Source organism: Paramormyrops kingsleyae, chromosome 24 (genome assembly GCF_048594095.1).
Source record: "Paramormyrops kingsleyae isolate MSU_618 chromosome 24, PKINGS_0.4, whole genome shotgun sequence".
Classification (NCBI taxonomy): Eukaryota; Metazoa; Chordata; class Actinopteri; order Osteoglossiformes; family Mormyridae; genus Paramormyrops; species Paramormyrops kingsleyae.
In genome coordinates this window covers 11460629-11479190 of record NC_132820.1, presented here as the reverse complement: position 1 = coordinate 11479190, position 18562 = coordinate 11460629, and the positions used below count along the sequence as shown (strand labels likewise).

At 51.0% G+C, this 18562-nt stretch overlaps 1 protein-coding gene across 2 annotated transcripts in view; it reads left to right on the top strand.

The window, feature by feature from the left end:
* LOC111860794 (cell adhesion molecule DSCAM-like) overlaps nucleotides 1–18562 on the top strand; it is a 64444-nt gene that overhangs the window by 12380 nt on the left and 33502 nt on the right. For both annotated transcript variants that reach the window (XM_023844805.2, XM_072706649.1), the window contains exons 2-3: nucleotides 2232–2552; nucleotides 2759–2905. In XM_023844805.2, coding sequence (XP_023700573.1) covers nucleotides 2232–2552; nucleotides 2759–2905 — 468 coding nt within the window. The remainder of the gene's footprint in view (nucleotides 1–2231; nucleotides 2553–2758; nucleotides 2906–18562) is intronic.

The following is an 18562-nucleotide window of genomic DNA, read 5'->3' as shown; positions in this document are numbered from 1 at the left end:
TTAAATATTGAAGGAGAAGCACGTGGAGATGTGTGGTTTCTTCTCCCATCTCCCTGTCTCCAGGCGATCCTCTTTCACGGGGTTTGAGGGCCGAGAGCCTCTCTTTTGCTTCTTGTAGATGCGAGGTCTCTGCCTGAAAGCACCGGTCCGGCGTCTGGTCCAACAGCAACGACCCCCTAAACCGCAATAGATGAGTAATGTTGTGAGAGATGTTACTGTTGACAGAGTGTCGTTACAGGGAGACACACACGAGTCTGCCTTTGTTTAACGGTCCTGCTTTTGTTTAATTATATCTGGGGTGTAATTAACACTTAGTCCCTGTCCGGACTTGTTCGCCTGGCCTAATTATTCGAGTCGGTAGTTAATGATCTGTACTATTTGCAGCAGCAGTGTTACCGGAATGCGTCTCCGCGTATTATCATCGCGAGAAGGCTGGAAATGTGCAGAGCATGCGGGCGCATTTGAGGACACCTCAGTGTTCCCTAATTCCTCGCTGTGACCCGGCAGCCGCATGAAGGCAGTCCTGTGAGCATCTGAGTGACAGAGGCTCTGAGGGATGGCCTCATGAGGAGGAGCTAATGGCCTCTTTAGGAGGAGCTAATGACCTCTTTGGGAGGAGCTAATGGCCTCATGAGGAGGAGCTAATGGCCTCTTTAGGAGGAGCTAATGACCTCTTTGGGAGGAGCTAATGGCCTCATGAGGAGGAGCTAATGGCCTCTTTAGGAGGAGCTAATGGCCTCTTTGGGAGGAGCTAATGGCCTCTTTAGGAGGAGCTAATGACCTCTTTGGGAGGAGCTAATGGCCTCATGAGGAGGAGCTAATGGCCTCTTTAGGAGGAGCTAATGACCTCTTTGGGAGGAGCTAATGGCCTCTTTGGGAGGAGCTAATAGCCTCTCTGGGAGGAGCCTGTGGCCTTGCCAGGGGGAGCCAATTGTCTTGCAAGGGGTTGCCCTTGGTGAGAGGAGTCAGTGACAATGCTGGGAGTAGCCAATGACATCGCCGGGTGGAGTCAATTATTTTGTGGGAGGGCACAGTGCCCTTGCTGGGAGGAGCCAATGGCATGGCTTGGTGGAGTGGACTCTCAGTGCCCTGATTGGTTGGTTGAAAATACAAGGCTTCTTAGGCAGAGAGCACTAAGGTCTTGGCTGCCCATCTTCCCGGCTCGGTCCCAAAGCGCCTCGCGCATTTTAGCGCCTCGTCAATAAGTAACGAGGTTCCTGGTCAACACAGATCCCAGCCTCTGTTCACTTCATTGGCTGTGACACGCACATTCAACGCACGAGGAGGGGGGGGTGTGCGCACAGATCCAGCGGGTTTATTGTGTTTTATATAACCCCGTGGTCAGGTGACTTTAACTACGTGGCTTTTTTCATTGTTTATACAAAATGACGTACATTTTGAGAAAGTGGGGTAGCCAATGCTTAGAGATTCTGGGGCTTTTTGGCCCCCAGCGGTAAAATCGCTTTGCCGAATCAGGGAAGCGAGCCGTCGATCTTCTGATCACAGACGCGGCAGCCTAACCTCCTACTTAATCCTCAGAATGTTGCCGTTTAACACAAAACAAGAAGGGGCTTCATCATGACCTAGAAGGTCATTCAGATGACAGGAGGCCTTGTTGATCTCCGGAAGGACACACTCGTCATCGTTCACCGTCACGGCCCTCGGTGCCAAGCGCAGACGCCCCCTCACGCGTCTCGGGGTTCGGTGTCATGAGCCAGGGCAGAGTGTGATCCCCAGAGTTACCGGGCAAACAGCCCCTTGTAAGCAGTTCCTATGTCAAACACATTATAATTTTTTTTCTGTGCTTATAAAACACAACAGAGGACTGGAGGTGAGTAAAGATCAGGAAATGAAAGATGGCAAATAAATCCGGGTGAATGAGATGGTGAAAAGATCGCGGTCTGAACACATCCTCTCAAGGGGGAACCTCTCACCAATTTATAGATGTAATTTTTGCCGACTTAATTTATTCCTGACGTTTTAACTGCAGAGACATTAAAACAGAAAAACAGGTGGAGGGGACGATTACCTCACGGCGCTCCACTCATCTCCTGGTGAATTATAATGGTCGCTTGTCTCTAAATGCACATTTTAAGAAATCATCCTCTTCCATTGTCATTTCATGGTGCTCCTGGCAGAAGCCTATAGTTATGGGAGTCCAGCACTCATAAAACTTCGGGTTTACCCACAAGGCATTGCACGCCGGACCTTTGTCCTTCTCCCTCCCACAGTCCTCAGTGAAGACCTGAGCTCCAGCCTGTACTTCGTCAATGCATCTCTGCAAGAGGTGGTGTTCGCCAGCACCGCGGGGACGCTGGTGTCGTGCCCCGCTGCCGGCGTGCCGCCCACCGCCCTGCGCTGGCACCTGGCCTCAACCAGCGAGGAGATCTACGACGTGCCGGGCATCCGCATCGTGCACCCCAACGGCTCCCTGCAGATCTTCCCCTTCCCCCCGTCCAGCTTCAGCACGCTGATCCACGACAACACCTACTACTGCACGGCCGAGAACCCTTCCGGAAAGATCCGCAGCCAGGATGTACACATCAAGGCGGGTGAGTGGAAAGCGTGGTCCTTGAACATGGTGCGAGGGGCATAAATGATTGACTCTGTAGTTTTTGGGGTCAAATCCCACAGGCTGAAAGTTGGCCGTTTGAGTCCCCGCTGAAACTCTCTGCACACATAGATGTGACCATTGTCTCGCTGGCGCCCTCTATGTTCAGAAAGTGGCTCAGTATCCCCCTCCCATCTCGCACCCCAGTCTTACGGGAGCCCTACACAGTGCGCGTGGAGGACCAGAGAACCATGAGAGGCAACATCGCTGTCTTCAAGTGCATTATCCCCTCTTCCGTTGAGGCCTACGTCGCTGTGGTCTCATGGGAGAAGGACACCGTCTCTCTCACCTCAGGTAGGACCTCGCCCCGCCCTCTCAAAAGCCAGTCACGACGCCCGGTAACGGTAACATCATTCCGGGTGGGTCCGGAACTCCCAGCCAGAGACGTTTCCGGGAGACATGAACGGACTGCAGATGTCCCTAAGCGCCTCCCACACCGGTCGCTTAATGGACCGAGTGCCGTCAGCTGGCTGTCACACTGAGCCTCACTGAGGGGGGGCGGGGGGAGGGGGGGGCGATCACACTATCCCAGACGTCCTCCAGTGCAGGTTCGGACGAAGCGTTTGGAGGTTTCGGCGCATCACCAACCTGCGCGTGGGTATCAGGGTTGTTAATGCGCCGTCGCATTTGTCCTTTGCTGCCAGGCGTCCTGCTCCGTCTCGCTGTCTCGGCACGGTGCCCTTATGTCCTATGAGTCACCTGCCCCCCCGCAGGGCATCTCCAGGAGTCTGTCCTCCATCTGTGCTCAGACACAGGAAGGTCACCCCCCTGCCGTGTGCAGTCAGACAGCTCCGAGTGCCGGCCCGAGGTCCATCTGGCTTTGCCCCCTGGTTTCGCCCCCGGCGGGGGCAGCCTGCCTCACGCTCCAGCCTCGAGGCAGGTATCCGACTTCCTCCTCCTTTTCGACCCACTGATCTCCGGCCTGCATCACGCCTTCGCCGGACGCTGTGCCTCTCAGTTCCTACTGTAGTTATAAGATTCGACCCCCATTTTCTAATTTCGGAGCATCTTTCACGCAGAAATGGAAATCCACAGATAACAGAAAGGCATTGGTGGGATCCACTGTAGCAAACGTCCCAGGCTGTCTTTCTCCTCCAGAAATCCGTACGATTTCCTGTCAACAAGGTGCAAAGCCACGAGGCAGGGTTGAGCTGCTGTGGAGAGGGTTGGTGTTACACACATGTCCTGATCTGTTCTCGTTGGTTTATCTTGATGCTTTTTTGGCATATCAGTCTATGTGGTGACCGATTCACTTTGCCATGCTGACGGTAGCTTAACATCTCACAGCTGTGGACCCCATCTCTGGATCTACAGCGGTGTTCAGTACGTCATCCTCGATAAGACATGTTGCTTAGCTACCGGGGTTCACAGGAATTGCCCCCCCCGCCCCCCCCCATCCCCCTTCGCTGGCTATATCAGGGCTCCCCCAGGCCTGGGCTAGAAACATCCCCTCTCAATGCAGTAAATCACAGGCGAGGGGACGGGGGGGTGCTTGCTGTCGTGACACTCCATGCATTATTGATTATCACAGAGTGCGTTTTTAAGCCTTGCTTCTCGATCCCTGGCACCGTGTGAGGTCTGAACCAGGGCATGGGCAATCAGATGCTTACGCCCATCTTGTGAGAGATATAGGCCCTCAAGATGGGGGTGCGTTCCGGGGTCAGGCTCAGAAACCTGCGGGGGGTTCCTCTTGGGAATGGGCGCAGAGGTCAGGTGTGTCATTTAGGTGGGGGAGGGGGTTAGCCAGTGTGAGATCAGGGCCTGTGAACGCATCCCATCACTCAGGTCAGAAAGTAAAGTCAAAGCGGTCGTATCCATGACAACAATGTGGCCGAAGGAAGCGTGAGTCTCTAAATTGAGGATTTAGTAAGTTTCTTAGAAGAAATTAAGATGAAGGAAATATCCATGTTATCGTTTTTAATTTAAAGTCCGAAGCGTCATGTTTGGTTCTGTTTGGTATATTGCTGCTCGAATCCCTGGAGAGACGGTGTCCAACGGGGGGGGGGGCGGGGGGGGGGGGGGGTTCCACTGTGTTTGATCTCCGTTTCGAAAGTCAAAGGACTGAAACATGTCTCTCAGAATGCAAACCCCGTGAAGACAGAGACAGACCCACTAAATCCATCTCAATTTATCCACGCCGAATCAAAAGCTCAGTATAATTACACAATGGCACCTGTCATAATTAAGTAACGCGGATCACGAGCGAGGTTAATTACCATATGAATTACTCCTTAGATGAGGCTGTGGAGCAGGTACAGTATTTGAAGTTGGGTTCCCGAAAGGCTGAATACGCAGCGCTGGTGCTGGCCGCTAACGTTTTAGCTAGCATGCTATTAACCTGTCACGCTGCGTTAAATTTATCCGTGCTTTCCAACGCACGTGGCTAGGCGCCCCTCCGCTTCCTTCCTTTATGCCCGGCTCTGTCTTCCTGGTGTTTATCTGTCTTTATTTCCCGTCATTTTACAGAGTTAATCGTGTTCTCTCTGTCCGCTACTCTGTGTACTGCTGGAATTGGCTGCTCGCAAGCGATTTAATCTTACAGGATGTCCTTAAATATTATTTGCTTTTCCTGTGTGATTTCCTGCCCTGATGCCGACACGGACGTCTCCCCCTGACTCACGGTTTGTTCGTCTGCGTGCCGGCAGACGCACTGGGCCTGGTTTTGGCACCACACGTCTGCCGTTGGTGAAATATGAGCGACTGGGAGAGAGGCTGTGGTATGGATGTACGCTGGTAAAGGACTTGCCTGCAGACCCCCCCCCCCCCCCCTCAGGTTGGGTCGGAGGGTCTTCTGCAGTCCCAAGCCTCCAGGCTAAGCGCTGTCGTATTGCGATGGGGGGGGGGGGGGGGTACTGCAGGGGCTGAGTGAAGCTGTTGCATTCCAGGCACGATGCTCCATCAGCCCCCCCGGCCATCAAGGCCCCCTCCCCCCCATTCCCCCACCCCAGAGGCCCCCAGCCTCATGCACCTCCACAGTGACACTGGATGCATTTCGATGCGAGGGGGGGAGAACTGGGGTTTGGCACGTTTCCCTCTGTAATCCTCAAATGAAATGTCGACGTAGACAAACCGGTTTAAGCTGCCCATCCCTGACACGTTATTATGGTGGCGTCCATCTCGCGCGTGTCACTAGACTGGGCTGTGTGCCTGTGCAGGGATAAAATCCATGGGGAACCTGCACTGACATCAGGGTTAACATTCATGGGGAACCTACACTGATATCAGGGATCAAATCCACGAGGAACCTGCGCTGATTTCTGGGATCAAATCCACGAGGAACCTGCACTGATTTCTGGGATCAAATCCATGGGAACCTGCACTGATTTCAGGGTTAACATTCATGGGGAACCTGCACTGATATCAGGGATAACATTCATGGGGAACCTGCGCTGATTTCAGGGATCAAATCCATGAGGAACCTGCACTGATTTTAGGGATCAAATCCATGGGAACCTGCACTGATTTTAGGGATAAAATCCATAGGGAACCTGCAGTGATATCAGGGATAACATTCATGGGGATCCTGCAGTGATATCAGGGATAGCATTTATGGGGAACCTGCACTGATGTCAGTGGTGAAATCCGCAGTAACGTTCTCAGTCACTCTGCGGGCTATTTGGCAGAAGGTCACCGATCTCCTGCACCAACCCCCATTAATTACCAGTGTCTGCTGGCTTGCGGCCGCAGGGTTACAGGCAGCTTTTATATCTCCGCGGTTTCCATGGCGCTCACCCATTTAGTACCGCGCCGGTTCCCTCTGAGGATCTGTACCTGCAGCCCTGAGCACAGCAGCCTGACTTCCTGTTTGTCTGGCACGCGATTTAATTTGCAAATGAGGAGGCTACTGTTTCATTACCCACTAAATGGTCAGATTGCCGTCCTGCTCCCACTGGTACAGTGTTTGTGGAATATCAGACGGAACGACTAATTTGCCAGTGTAAGCGATACGTCTTTATTTCCAGACAATGCGCTGGAAAAGGCCATCACTGGAATTATAGATCACACGACTTGTGTTTCATTCAGTTTTTGAGACAATGAATGAATGATTTTATATATATATATATATATATATATATATATATTGAGCAGCTTGGTTTATTTTCATTTGATTAGCATTAACTCATTACTGTCCAGTTTATTCAATTCAGTTCACTTGCTCACAATGACAGTCGCTCCAGCTAACCCTGTAACGGGATCTGGAAAGTTCCGCTTCCCCATCAGAGCTGCGCTGCGCTCGTGCTCAAAATGGTGGGAGGGTGGGCTCCTCCCAAACTAGAGAAATTAACAAAATGTCTTCCTATATTTGATGAATAAAAATGTCTTACTTAAACCTAAACCCCCCCCCAGTGCATCCTGACCTCCACCTTGCTCAGCCACAGGCCACACCTACAGATAAACCGTGGACCCCCCATGTGTGTGGAATTGAAAGCGTAAACTCCCTTGCGTAGATCTCACTGCGGCAAAGCCAGTTTTTTTTCCCCCCCTACGATGCACCAGGAGCCAGGGCGTGTAGGAGACCTCGCTCCTGCTTCTTCAGGATGGAGCCTCTCGTTCCCCCTCCACCCAGCAGCACTGAGCTTAGCAGCGGGTAAAAAAGAAAAAAAGAAAAAAAAACTTGGGCGAAGAAAAATCAATAGCCGAGTGCATTAATCATGCGAGCAGCTGACAGGGGGAATTATGGGAGCTCGGGCTGCAGTTGTGGGAACGGCTTGAGAACACCGCGAAGCGGCGGTGAAGGTGTGGTGATGCAGGCCACTGAGGAGAATCTCCGGCGAATGGGTTCACAGCGAGAGGTAGGATCCGCTGTCAACGTCATCGCGCACCGTGAAGGAGCCGACAGGCTGAGGATCATGTGTGTGAAGGTGCTACGGATGGCTGTGCGGCCGTGATGATGGGGAGTAGCAGGGCATCTTGGAAAAAAATCATATCAATAATCCCGCTCTACCAAATGAGTTAGCAGTGTGTAGCAATTACACACTGCCACTGTTCTGTTGCAGTAGCGAAAAAGCATAAGTGTTTACTGATGGGGAAGTGTGTTACGTATCCGTTATCGGGGGAGGGGGCTCTCTGGCATGTTGCAGCCCGGCGCATCCTCTTGGGGGCGCAAACTGGCTGGTGAATCACGGAGGCCCCGGGAATCAGGCCAGGTCATGCTTGGCAGTGCTCCCGTAACGAGGACAGACGTCACAGTGTGACATTCCCGGTCTGCCCCTGCGAGAAACTTTCTGCTTTTCGTTCCCGTCCGGCCGCCAAGGGGACCGGATTCGGCCAAAGTGACAGGCATGTACCCGCGTTCGTACGGCTGCGTGTTTCACTTTAGCGGTTTTATCTTGAGCAGCCCTCCACGTTTCTACAGCAGCGATCCTGCTTTCAGGCTTTCCTTAAATATTAATTTGTCATACTTCGCTAATTAGATAGATAGATATATATGTGTATTGTTCAAGCACTTCGTGTACTTTAGCATTTTATATAAATACCTGGCATATGCTTTAGCACCATTCAGGGGATTAGACAGGCTGTTCACTCAGCACACAGCCTCTGTCCTGTATCTGCTATTCTCAGTGCTCCCCAAGAATGTAGTCATGCTATTGGCTCCTCTGGATTCTGAGCTACGTGCCGACAGCCAATCAGTAAGCCCGCTTCCGGGGGCAGAGGCGGGGCTATCTGGCACTTGCCTCGGCACGTTCTGCCTTGAGAAGGGCTGGATAGAAACGGAGCAGGAAAGTGTAATGTCATGGGAAGAGCGGGGTGACCTAGGTGAGCCCCAACTCTTCCCCTGCAAAGGCCTCACGAGGATGGATCACACGTTTGCAGCGCTACAGTGTGGAATTTATGAAATGCCAGCAATTGCTCACCGCTTGCTTACCGTAACACCTGCTGTGAAATATGACAGTCAGTTTTATAGCGGCGCTAATTTTCCCGCTGTTTTCGCTCACGGTCTTCACACCCCATTCACGCTCCCGCTTCTGCGTTTTTTTTCCAGGTTCTTTCCCCTTGACCTTGAAGGTTTATTCTCAAGGTCATTGTATAGATGAATGAGGCTGGTACAGTATATGGGTAATTGCCTGTAGATGTGTTTCTGAACAACTTTGCGGTTTTGGCGAAGAGAAGGTGCGTGGGCAGTTGCATTAGGGGGTGGTTCTGTCCCAAAAACATCAGTCAAACATTAATTCCTTTGAAGGATAATAGTGATGTTTGTGTTGCTGTATTTTGTATGATATTATGTCAACTTCATCAGTTTCTTTTACCCCCTCACAGTCCGGGGTGTGTCCCACCTCCCCCGCATTTGGAAATAGGTGGAGCTCTTGGTTTGTGTCATTTTAACCGGATCATTCACTCTGATTCTGCACAGTGAGGAAACCTGACCTTTCACTGCTGGCTCTGCGGCTGGTGAAGCCCTGCCCAGGAATCTATATGGCCAATCAGAGCTGGCCCTGTGGCTGCTGAAGGCCCGGGCAGAATCCCACACAGCCAATCAGAGCTGGCCCTGTGGCTGCTGAAGGCCCGGGCAGAATCCCACACAGCCAATCAGAGAGGGCCCTACGGCTGCCCATTCTTATTGGTGGTGTGCGGCCCTCATCCCTCCTTTGGTGGGGGAAGATAGAGAGAGAGGGAGAGGGATTATGACAAAGAGGGGGGGATATGGGAGGCTGGGGGGTGGGAGAGAATGATGGGATGAGGGGGGGTCCTCTTTGGGGGGGGGGCCTCTTTGATGGACTTGTGTATAAGGCATGTTTTTGGGGAGAGCCCTGCCTCCTGATCCTCTGGGACCACTCCTCAAGGCAAAGGCATTGCCGTGGTTACAGTTCCCACGACGGCATCGTCATCAGCAGCACACTAATCTCTGCAAGCAGTTACGGCTACTCTCCCCGAACAGGGGGGGGTTAATGCACTCCCCGGACCAGAGATCCGTCTTTACGGCCGCTCCGAGATGAGAGGCGGAGAGGAAGGGGAACTCCACATTGATTTTTTTCTGTGCCTTTCAACTCAACTCGGTTTCCACGGCAACAAAAAGTAATGTTCACATGCCTCTCAGGGCAAGAGTAATTGTTATCTTTTTTTTTTTTCTTTCCTCAAAGGGGAATTGCACGTGTAAATGGGTCACCCACAGATCAGGTAATAAACATCCTGTACAGCTGCTTCCCACTCCAGATGCTCGGCGTGTGTTCGGACGAGAGCCAGTCTGCTGGTTCCGTACCAGCCATTCTGACTGTGCTTCACTGGAGCCCGGGTTCGCCCTTTTTGGGGTCCAGGCCGTGAAAAAATCTTTGGATCAGTGTGGAGGTGCGGGAACATGAGCCAGCTGCCTCTGTGGTGACCCACAATTGTGGCATTTTCACCAAGGAACTCTGCCTCGTATCCGAGGGCCAGGAACAATGGCGCCTTCTGACCTTGATGCTTCTAGAAACTTCTGAAAGGCAGCACACTGCTGTTTGGTGTCACTAATATGAGGATTACTGCTGTGATCTCTAGACATTATTGTATTAATACCCTAAAACAGAATTTCTCAACCCTGTCTTCAGGGACCATCAAGCAGTCCATCCCAGCCCCCAACACATCTGTACCAGTTATTCGGCGTTCTTGTTTGGCTGGGAGCTGAGAGAGAACAGAAACATGGACTGTCTTGGGGGGGGGGGGGGGTTCCCTGAGGACCGGATCGGGAAACACTGCCCTAAAACATACGCTCCCACTGACACACAGGGTGTTTTTTCACACATTTGTGTAGCTGGTGTTTTATGGAATTCCACGTCGATGTCACATGACTATTTGGGACTTTGGTCACTGATTTAGCATCTCACCTGAGACTTCCATCCATTCCCTGCAATCAGTTATCCTATTCGATGTCATTGGGGGTCCAGAGCCTATGGATGCATAGGAGGGAAGAACCCAGGATGGGGCACCAGCCCATCGCAGGGCACACTCACGTTTGGTAACTCCAATTCACCGCAACATGTTTTTGGAGTGTGGGGGGAACACCGAGTATCTGGAGGAAGCCCCAGGGCAACATGGGGAGGACATGCAAACTCCACACACATGCAAACTACGGCGGAGACTCGAACCCGGGTCCCAAAAGTGTGAGGCGGCAGTTTTAAACACCCCTGTGCTTCGTCTAGGGTGGTCAGGTCAAGGTCAGATGCTGAAGGTGTCAGTACCCCCCCCCCCCCCCCAGCTGCATTCATGTTGCGATTCATTTACCTCAGAGTTTGTTCACTTAAATTTATCCCAGACTGCTTTAAATCTACCTTAAAAGTTATCCGGCTAAGCAAGAAATCCTGCTTTCTGAAACAGGCCCCGGTTCTAGCCTGGTTAATTGTTAGCCATTGTCAGCAATTCAGTTGAGCGCAACACATTACGCTGTATTTTGAGACACGTCCACAGATAGCGCTAGGGCAGCACTGTGCGTACGACTGTGTTTTAATGAGCCCCAATCAAGACACAAGTGCTAAAAGACCATACATCACTACACCTTCCACTTATGTTTCTGCAGGATGCAGATCTTTAATTCTGAGGTCGTGGGTGTAGAGGTTCCGCCGACTTTACAAGGCAGAATTCCAGTTGAAATTTCTGACTAGGAACTCAGAAATTCTGACTTCCCAGTTGAATGGAGGGTGTTTGTCAAGGTGCAGACTGGAGTCTGTGGGGGGGTATCAGCTGTCGCCGTGAGCTTCATGCGGGTACAACCCCCCCCATAATCCAGGGTAATCCACAGACAGAATTTCCAGAGACTGCAGGTTTTTTGGCCCTAGACGGTTTCCCTTTGATTACCTGCTTTTTCACAGAATTCTGATACAATAATAACAGAAAAAAAACAAAAATAAAAGGAATGAAGCCAGTCTAGAAAATGGATGGATGGATGGATGAATGATCTGTCACTTTTGGCTGTTGTTTTTGCTGCTAAACTTCATATCTAAACGTTTGAAGAAGCAACATATATTTTCTCTTAGATGTTATGGATTTAGATAAGTCCCGCCCAGTTAAGAATCAGTCTAAAATTAAGTCTTTCGTTGATTTCTTTAATGAAGTATTTTGATCAGATGAGTTTAAAATGATTGTGGGACAATAAACGCAGTCATAAATGAGGATGAACATCAGAACCAGCTGCATACGGGCTGGGTCACAGAGCCCAGAGAGCACAGCCTAAATATCAGAGCCGGCCGCAGACGGACCGGGTCACAGAGCCCAGAGAGCACAGCCTAAATATCAGAGCCGGCCGCAGACGGACCGGGTCACAGAGCCCAGAGAGCACAGCCTAAATATCAGAGCCGGCCGCAGACGGACCGGGTCAAAGAGCCCAGAGAGCACAGCCTCAATATCAGAGCCGGCCCCCAGACGGACCGGGTCACGGAGCCCATGGAGCACAGCCTAAATATCAGAGCCGGCCGCAGACGGACCGGGTCACGGAGCCCAGAGAGCACAGCCTAAATATCAGAGCCGGCCGCAGACGGACCGGGTCACGGAGCCCAGAGAGCACAGCCTAAATATCAGAGCCGGCCGCAGACGGACCGGGTCACAGCACTCTGACAGCATAGAACCAGAGGTGTTTACAGAGATGTGTCTCGCTGCAGCGTATGTCTGCTGTCCTGCTCCTGTGATGAAGACCCATCTTGGCAGTTGGGTCGTCTCCCCAAAGCTCTGCTTATGCTCCATGTTGTCCTGACCCAGAGTGAGTCTTTTTCTGGAGATAGAAATGCTCAAATGACTCACGGCCTCCTTTGGTCTCCTGGGGAGAAACCAACGAGGGCGGCTCTATCTTCCGGTCCTGGCCTGCTTCTGTCTGCTCTGCAGCGGGGACATTAATTGTCCCATCCCCAAAAAACGTTCCTGGAATTACGGAGTGTGACAGACATGGGGGCTTGGGAGTCCCGGCGTTTCAGAGTGCGCTCAAAGGCAACAGCAGGAGGAAAAGACAAGGGAAAGGAGCATAAATGTGTCCTCCAGCAAATCGGTGTGCCGGAGTCAACGTGGTGTCCTCTATGCGTGGAATGTTCCAGAAACACCTGCCCTATTTTCACATGGGTGTGGAGCTATCTGGGTTTCAGGTTTTAAGCGAAAGATGTAGAAGCATCCAGCATCCAGAGAATGCAGTGTGCAGCGACTTATAAAGTGATGAGACGCATTTACAGTTTCGGTTGTTAATTCCTGTGCTTCACAGACAGTTTGTTCATTTGATTCACCAACAGTTCATTAAATCCTCCTGGATCACAGCCAGTTTGCTAATTCCTCATTGCTCACAGACAGTTTGTTAATTACTCATTGCTCACAGACAGTTTGCTAATTCCTCATAGCTCATGGACAGTTTGGTAATTCCCCGTGGCTCACAGACAGTTTGCTAATTCCCCGTGGCTCACAGACAGTTTGCTAATTCCGTGTGGCTCACAGACAGTTTGATAATTCCCAGTGGCATACAGTTTGATAATTCCCAGTCGCTCACTTTTTCTTAATTCCATGTGGCTGACAGACAGTTTGCTAATTCCCTGTGACTCACAGACAGTTTGATAATTCCCCGTGGCTCACAGACAGTTTGCTAATTCCTCGTGGCACGCAAACAATTTGTTACTACTCATGGCTCACAGATAGTCTGCTAATTCCCTGTGGTTCACAGACACTCTGTTAATTCCCTGTAGTTCACAGATGGTAGGTTAATTTCTGATGAATGTAACTCCTCCATCAACATGCAGGGCTGCCAGCTCTCACGCATCTGGCACGACACTCACACTTCCGGATTCTCACGCCCACACAAGAAATCTTACGGCAAATCTATATTATTCCATTAAAAACCTAATATTAGCTACATCCATAGCTTTGGGGTACTTAGCTAACCCTACAGCCGATTTACAAGGTAATAAAACTCTTAAATACATATAAACTCATTCCATGTCCCCGAACATGGAATTATGGAGCCACCAGGACTGGAGTGGGGGGAGGACACTCTAGGTAAGCCAGAGACCCCTCATTTGATAGTACCAGGCCGCATTATTAAACATTTTCGGTGCTTTTTCACAGTGCCCTTATCTTCATATGTCAGCACACACCAACCCAGTAACTGACTGGATGGACCCCCTGTCACACAGTAACTTTCAAGAGCTGGAAAACCTGCCTGCCAGTATGACGCCATCACCAGCCAGCGATCAGACTGCAGGTGCTGAGATGCCCCCCACTTCACAGGCCTCGAATCACGTTCCCGACGAAGCGCGACTGAGTCGATCCATCGACCTGGCAGCCGGCGCGGTCGCCGGGCAGCTTGGCGCGAAGGAATGAGCTCCACGTGCGTCTGTGTCAGAGCCCGGTCGCCGCGTTCCGCCGCCGTGGCGATTCTCCTACGAGCGTGCCTTTCTACTGCCAGTCTGGAATTACATCCGGCACCATTCTGTGTCCTGGAGGCCCATCCAGGAGCGATCACAGCAGGATAGGGATCTGTGCCTATGTCCAGAAGGTTGTGGGTTTGAGCACATGTGACAGACAGGAATTAATGTGGCCTGCAGCTCTGAGCTGAATACGGCCCTCTGGCATCTGTGGTTACTTAAGCAACAGCAAATGCACCGAGTTCAGTCCAACCTCACCTCAGGACAGTAACATTCACATGCTAAAATGTCCTGGAGAAAATTTGCCTGAAGTTGTCCCTAACTGTTTTTCTCTGGAAAAAAAGATGCTTCATCAAATTAAATAAATGAAGGTAAGTTTAGGGTTCAGCTTAGACTCTTATAGAAAAAAAGTATACAAAAGGCTGTAATTGGCGGTTAGTGAGGTGTGTCCTCAAATGTAACAGAGGGTCAAGGCCGGTCCCCATTGCACCTGTCACCTCTGGGTCTGGCACTGGGGGGGGGGGGCTCTCCTGCAGGCGCACGTCAATGGCCTTGGGCTGTCGAGTGCTTTTTGCTCTCTGTTGTGGGTCCTGCTGTGAGTTTCATAAAGCCACATTGTAAAAACATGTGTTTGTTCACCTGCCGCCCTGACTCACTTGGGGGGGGGGGGGGGGTAGGGGGCAGACGACGACTTCAGAGGCCCCCATATGAACTCCTGCACCTCACTGTGTCTCCCAGCTCCGTCATGTCTGATTGGTCCTGGCTGGCCGCGTAACCTGATATCGGCGTCGGCCGTTGCGTGCGGCTGTTCCTTTCATGCAGTGTTCCGACAGTTTGCCCGGCCAGGTTCCTTTCCCCTCACCCCCTTTCCCTCATGGTGACGTTGCTCTACTGTAAATAGCCGGTGGGCCTGTTACCATGGGCGACAGCGCTCTCTGCGAGCTGAATGGACCGTATTCAGCGCTTTGTATATCAGCTCAGTCCATTCAGTCAAACAGCTACAGTACGTCATCCGTATATATCTCATAAGCCCTGCCGGCTAACTCTGTGCCCCTTAAGGTCCAGTGTGCTCTTGGGGGATTTGATCCCCCGCTTTGACCCCACACTGTCTGGGCTTAATCAGCTGGGGGGCATTAATTAACGCTCTCAAAAAAGGTGTCACCTTGTGTCCATGTTAACTATCAAGCACCAGCCTTTGTCTTGTTCATTGTTTTCTTCTGTTCTGTGGATCAATGCAAGTCCTTCTATGTCAGATCTGGGCTGAGGATTTGGGCTCTAATCTCTCAGTGTGGCACAATCCCAGCCCCCTCCTGCTGAATACACCATTCGTCACCTGGAATGAGTGCCCTGTGTCACAGGACCTGATAACAAGACTTTGGTATGATCTCGGTCGTCTCTAGTTCTCTCTCCTTATGGCTCATTATTTGTTCTCATTCTGATTCAAAGCTCAGATCTTCAGTTCCTGCTGCTGCAGGTCTTCTGACTGCCTGAGAAAGCAGGACATGTTTGACAGGATCAAACGTTACGGAACATAACCTAGAATTGGTCGTCTTGGGACCCTAAGGTTGCTGAAGGCAAATTTTCAGGAATGCTCGTTAATAATTCCATTGGAGAATGGTGCACAGTACTCATAAAGGACTGGTGCTCAGGGTGACTTGACAGAAGTATTCATAAATACTCACAAAGGGCTGGTGCTTAGGGTGAATTGACAGATGTATTTATAAATCAGTACTCACCTAGGACTGCTGCTGAGGGTGACTTAGATGTATTTATAAATGAGTACTAACGTAGGACTGGTGCTCAGGGTGACTTAGACATATTTATAAATGAGTACTCACATGGGACTGGTGTTCAAGGCTACTTGACAGGTGTATTTATAACTGAGTACTCACAAGGGGTTGGTGCTCAGGATAACTTGAGAGAGGTATTTATAAATGAGTACTCACATGAGACTGATGCTCAGGCTGGTTTTACAAAGGTATTTATAAATTCTGGCTAAATGGAAGTGACGGTTACAGGTCTCCCTACATGAGCGAATACTGTGGTGCCTCAGGGCATGAGCAGATGGGAGTGTCAAGTGAACCCCCGCCCCGTCCCCCCCCCCAACAATTCCCCATTTACCAACCAGTCTGTTAATGTGTCACCTGTCCTACCGGCGGGATTCGTAACACCATATGTCACGCTGACATGAGAGTCTCACGTGTGATGCTGATGACAGCCTTTCCTCAGTGGGGGCGCAAGTGTAGCGTACCCCCCCCCCCATCTTGCCCTCATGGCGTGGTAAATTGGCTCTCTGCCCACGGCGGCGGTGTGCCAGCTGGTCGTTATCCCCGGTGTCAGCCGTGATGCTTGGCTCCTCTGCTGGTGCCCATGACGCACTGGGGAACCCCCCCATGAGTGGCCGGAAGGGGGGGGGCGCCCACACATCACCTGTTCCTCTGATGGTATTTTTGAAGCTCATTCCCATATCTCCTGCAATGGGCTCTGAGATTACCCACAATGCTTTCATTCACAAATACCTTCAGATGATTTTGACATATTGCCGACTAATGAATTCAGGATAACTCACGTCCTCTCATTGGTACGTGTGTATGATGTCCTCTCATTGGTACGTGTGTATGATGTCCTCTCATTGGTACGTGTGTATGATGTCCTCTCATTGGTACGTGTGTATGATGTCCTCTCATTGGTACGTGTGTATGATGTCCTCTCATTGGTACGTGTGTATGATGTCCTCTCATTGGTGTCTCCTCTGTGTGTATGATGTCCTCTCATTGGTGTCTCCTCTGTGTGTATGATGTCCTCTCATTGGTGTCTCCTCTGTGTGTATGATGTCCTCTCATTGGTGTCTCCTCTGTGTGTATGATGTCCTCTCATTGGTGTCTCCTCTGTGTGTATGATGTCCTCTCATTGCCGTGTCCTCTGTGTGTATGATGTCCTCTCATTGGTGTGTCCTCCGTGTGTATGATGTCCTCTCATTGCCGTGTCCTCCGTGTGTATGATGTCCTGTCATTGGTGTCTCCTCTGTGTGTACGATGTCCCCTCATTGGTGTCTCCTCTGTGTGTACGATGTCCTCTCATTGGTGTCTCCTCTGTGTGTATGATGTCCTCTCATTGGTATTTCCTCCGTGTGTATGATGTCCTCTCATTGGTGTCTCCTCCGTGTGTATGATGTCCTGTCATTGGTGTGTCCTCCGTGTGTATGATGTCCTCTCATTGCCGTGTCCTCCGTGTGTATGATGTCCCGTCATTGGTGTGTCCTCTGTGTGTATGATGTCCCGTCATTGGTGTGTCCTCTGTGTGTACGATGTCCCCTCATTGGTGTGTCCTCCGTGTGTATGATGTCCTGTCATTGGTGTGTCCTCTGTGTGTATGATGTCCTGTCATTGGTGTGTCCTCCGTGTGTACGATGTCCTCTCATTGGTATTTCCTCCGTGTGTACGATGTCCTCTCATTGGTGTCTCCTCCGTGTGTACGATGTCCTCTCATTGGTGTGTCCTCCGTGTGTACGATGTCCCCTCATTGGTGTGTCCTCCGTGTGTACGATGTCCCCTCATTGGTGTGTCCTCCGTGTGTACGATGTCCCCTCATTGCCGTGTCCTCCGTGTGTATGATGTCCTCTCATTGCCGTGTCCTCCGTGTGTATGATGTCCTCTCATTGCCGTGTCCTCCGTGTGTATGATGTCCTCTCATTGCCGTGTCCTCCGTGTGTATGATGTCCCGTCATTGCCGTGTCCTCCGTGTGTATGATGTCCAGTCATTGCCGTGTCCTCCGTGTGTATGATGTCCTCTCATTGCCGTGTCCTCCGTGTGTATGATGTCCTCTCATTGCCGTGTCCTCCGTGTGTATGATGTCCCATCATTGCCGTGTCCTCCGTGTGTATGATGTCCAGTCATTGCCGTGTCCTCCGTGTGTATGATGTCCCGTCATTGCCGTGTCCTCCGTGTGTATGATGTCCAGTCATTGCCGTGTCCTCCGTGTGTACGATGTCCTCTCATTGGTGTGTCCTCCGTGTGTACGATGTCCTCTCATTGGTGTGTCCTCTGTGTGTATGATGTCCTCTCATTGCCGTGTCCTCTGTGTGTATGATGTCCTCTCATTGCCGTGTCTCCGTGTGTATGATGTCCCGTCATTGCCGTGTCCTCTGTGTGTATGATGTCCCGTCATTGCCGTGTCCTCTGTGTGTATGATGTCCTCTCATTGCCTTGTCCTCTGTGTGTATGATGTCCTCTCATTGCCGTGTCCTCTGTGTGTATGATGTCCTCTCATTGCCGTGTCCTCTATGTCCTATTTTCCTCAGTCTCCCTCTCTGCTCAGAGCTTCCAGGACTCAGATGTAATTTACATGGGAATAAGGTGTTTAAACAGACAAATAGGTCAGACATGCTGGCCAACCCCCCCTTCTACCCCCCACCCCCCGTCCTCTGGGAGTCGTTAGCTTTGAAAAGGGCAGCTTCTCACATGTTTTGTGTACAGGCAGAAAGATAGACAGCTCGCCACCTTTTCTTCACCTTTTCTTGACTGTGTCTTCCTAGATTCATGCATGTTTTGCATGTCAATATAAGCATGTGCTCACTTGGTCTTTTTCTGGGTCTTTTGTTAGTTAGACATTTGTCAACTACTGATAGATTTGAGGTTTTTATTTTTC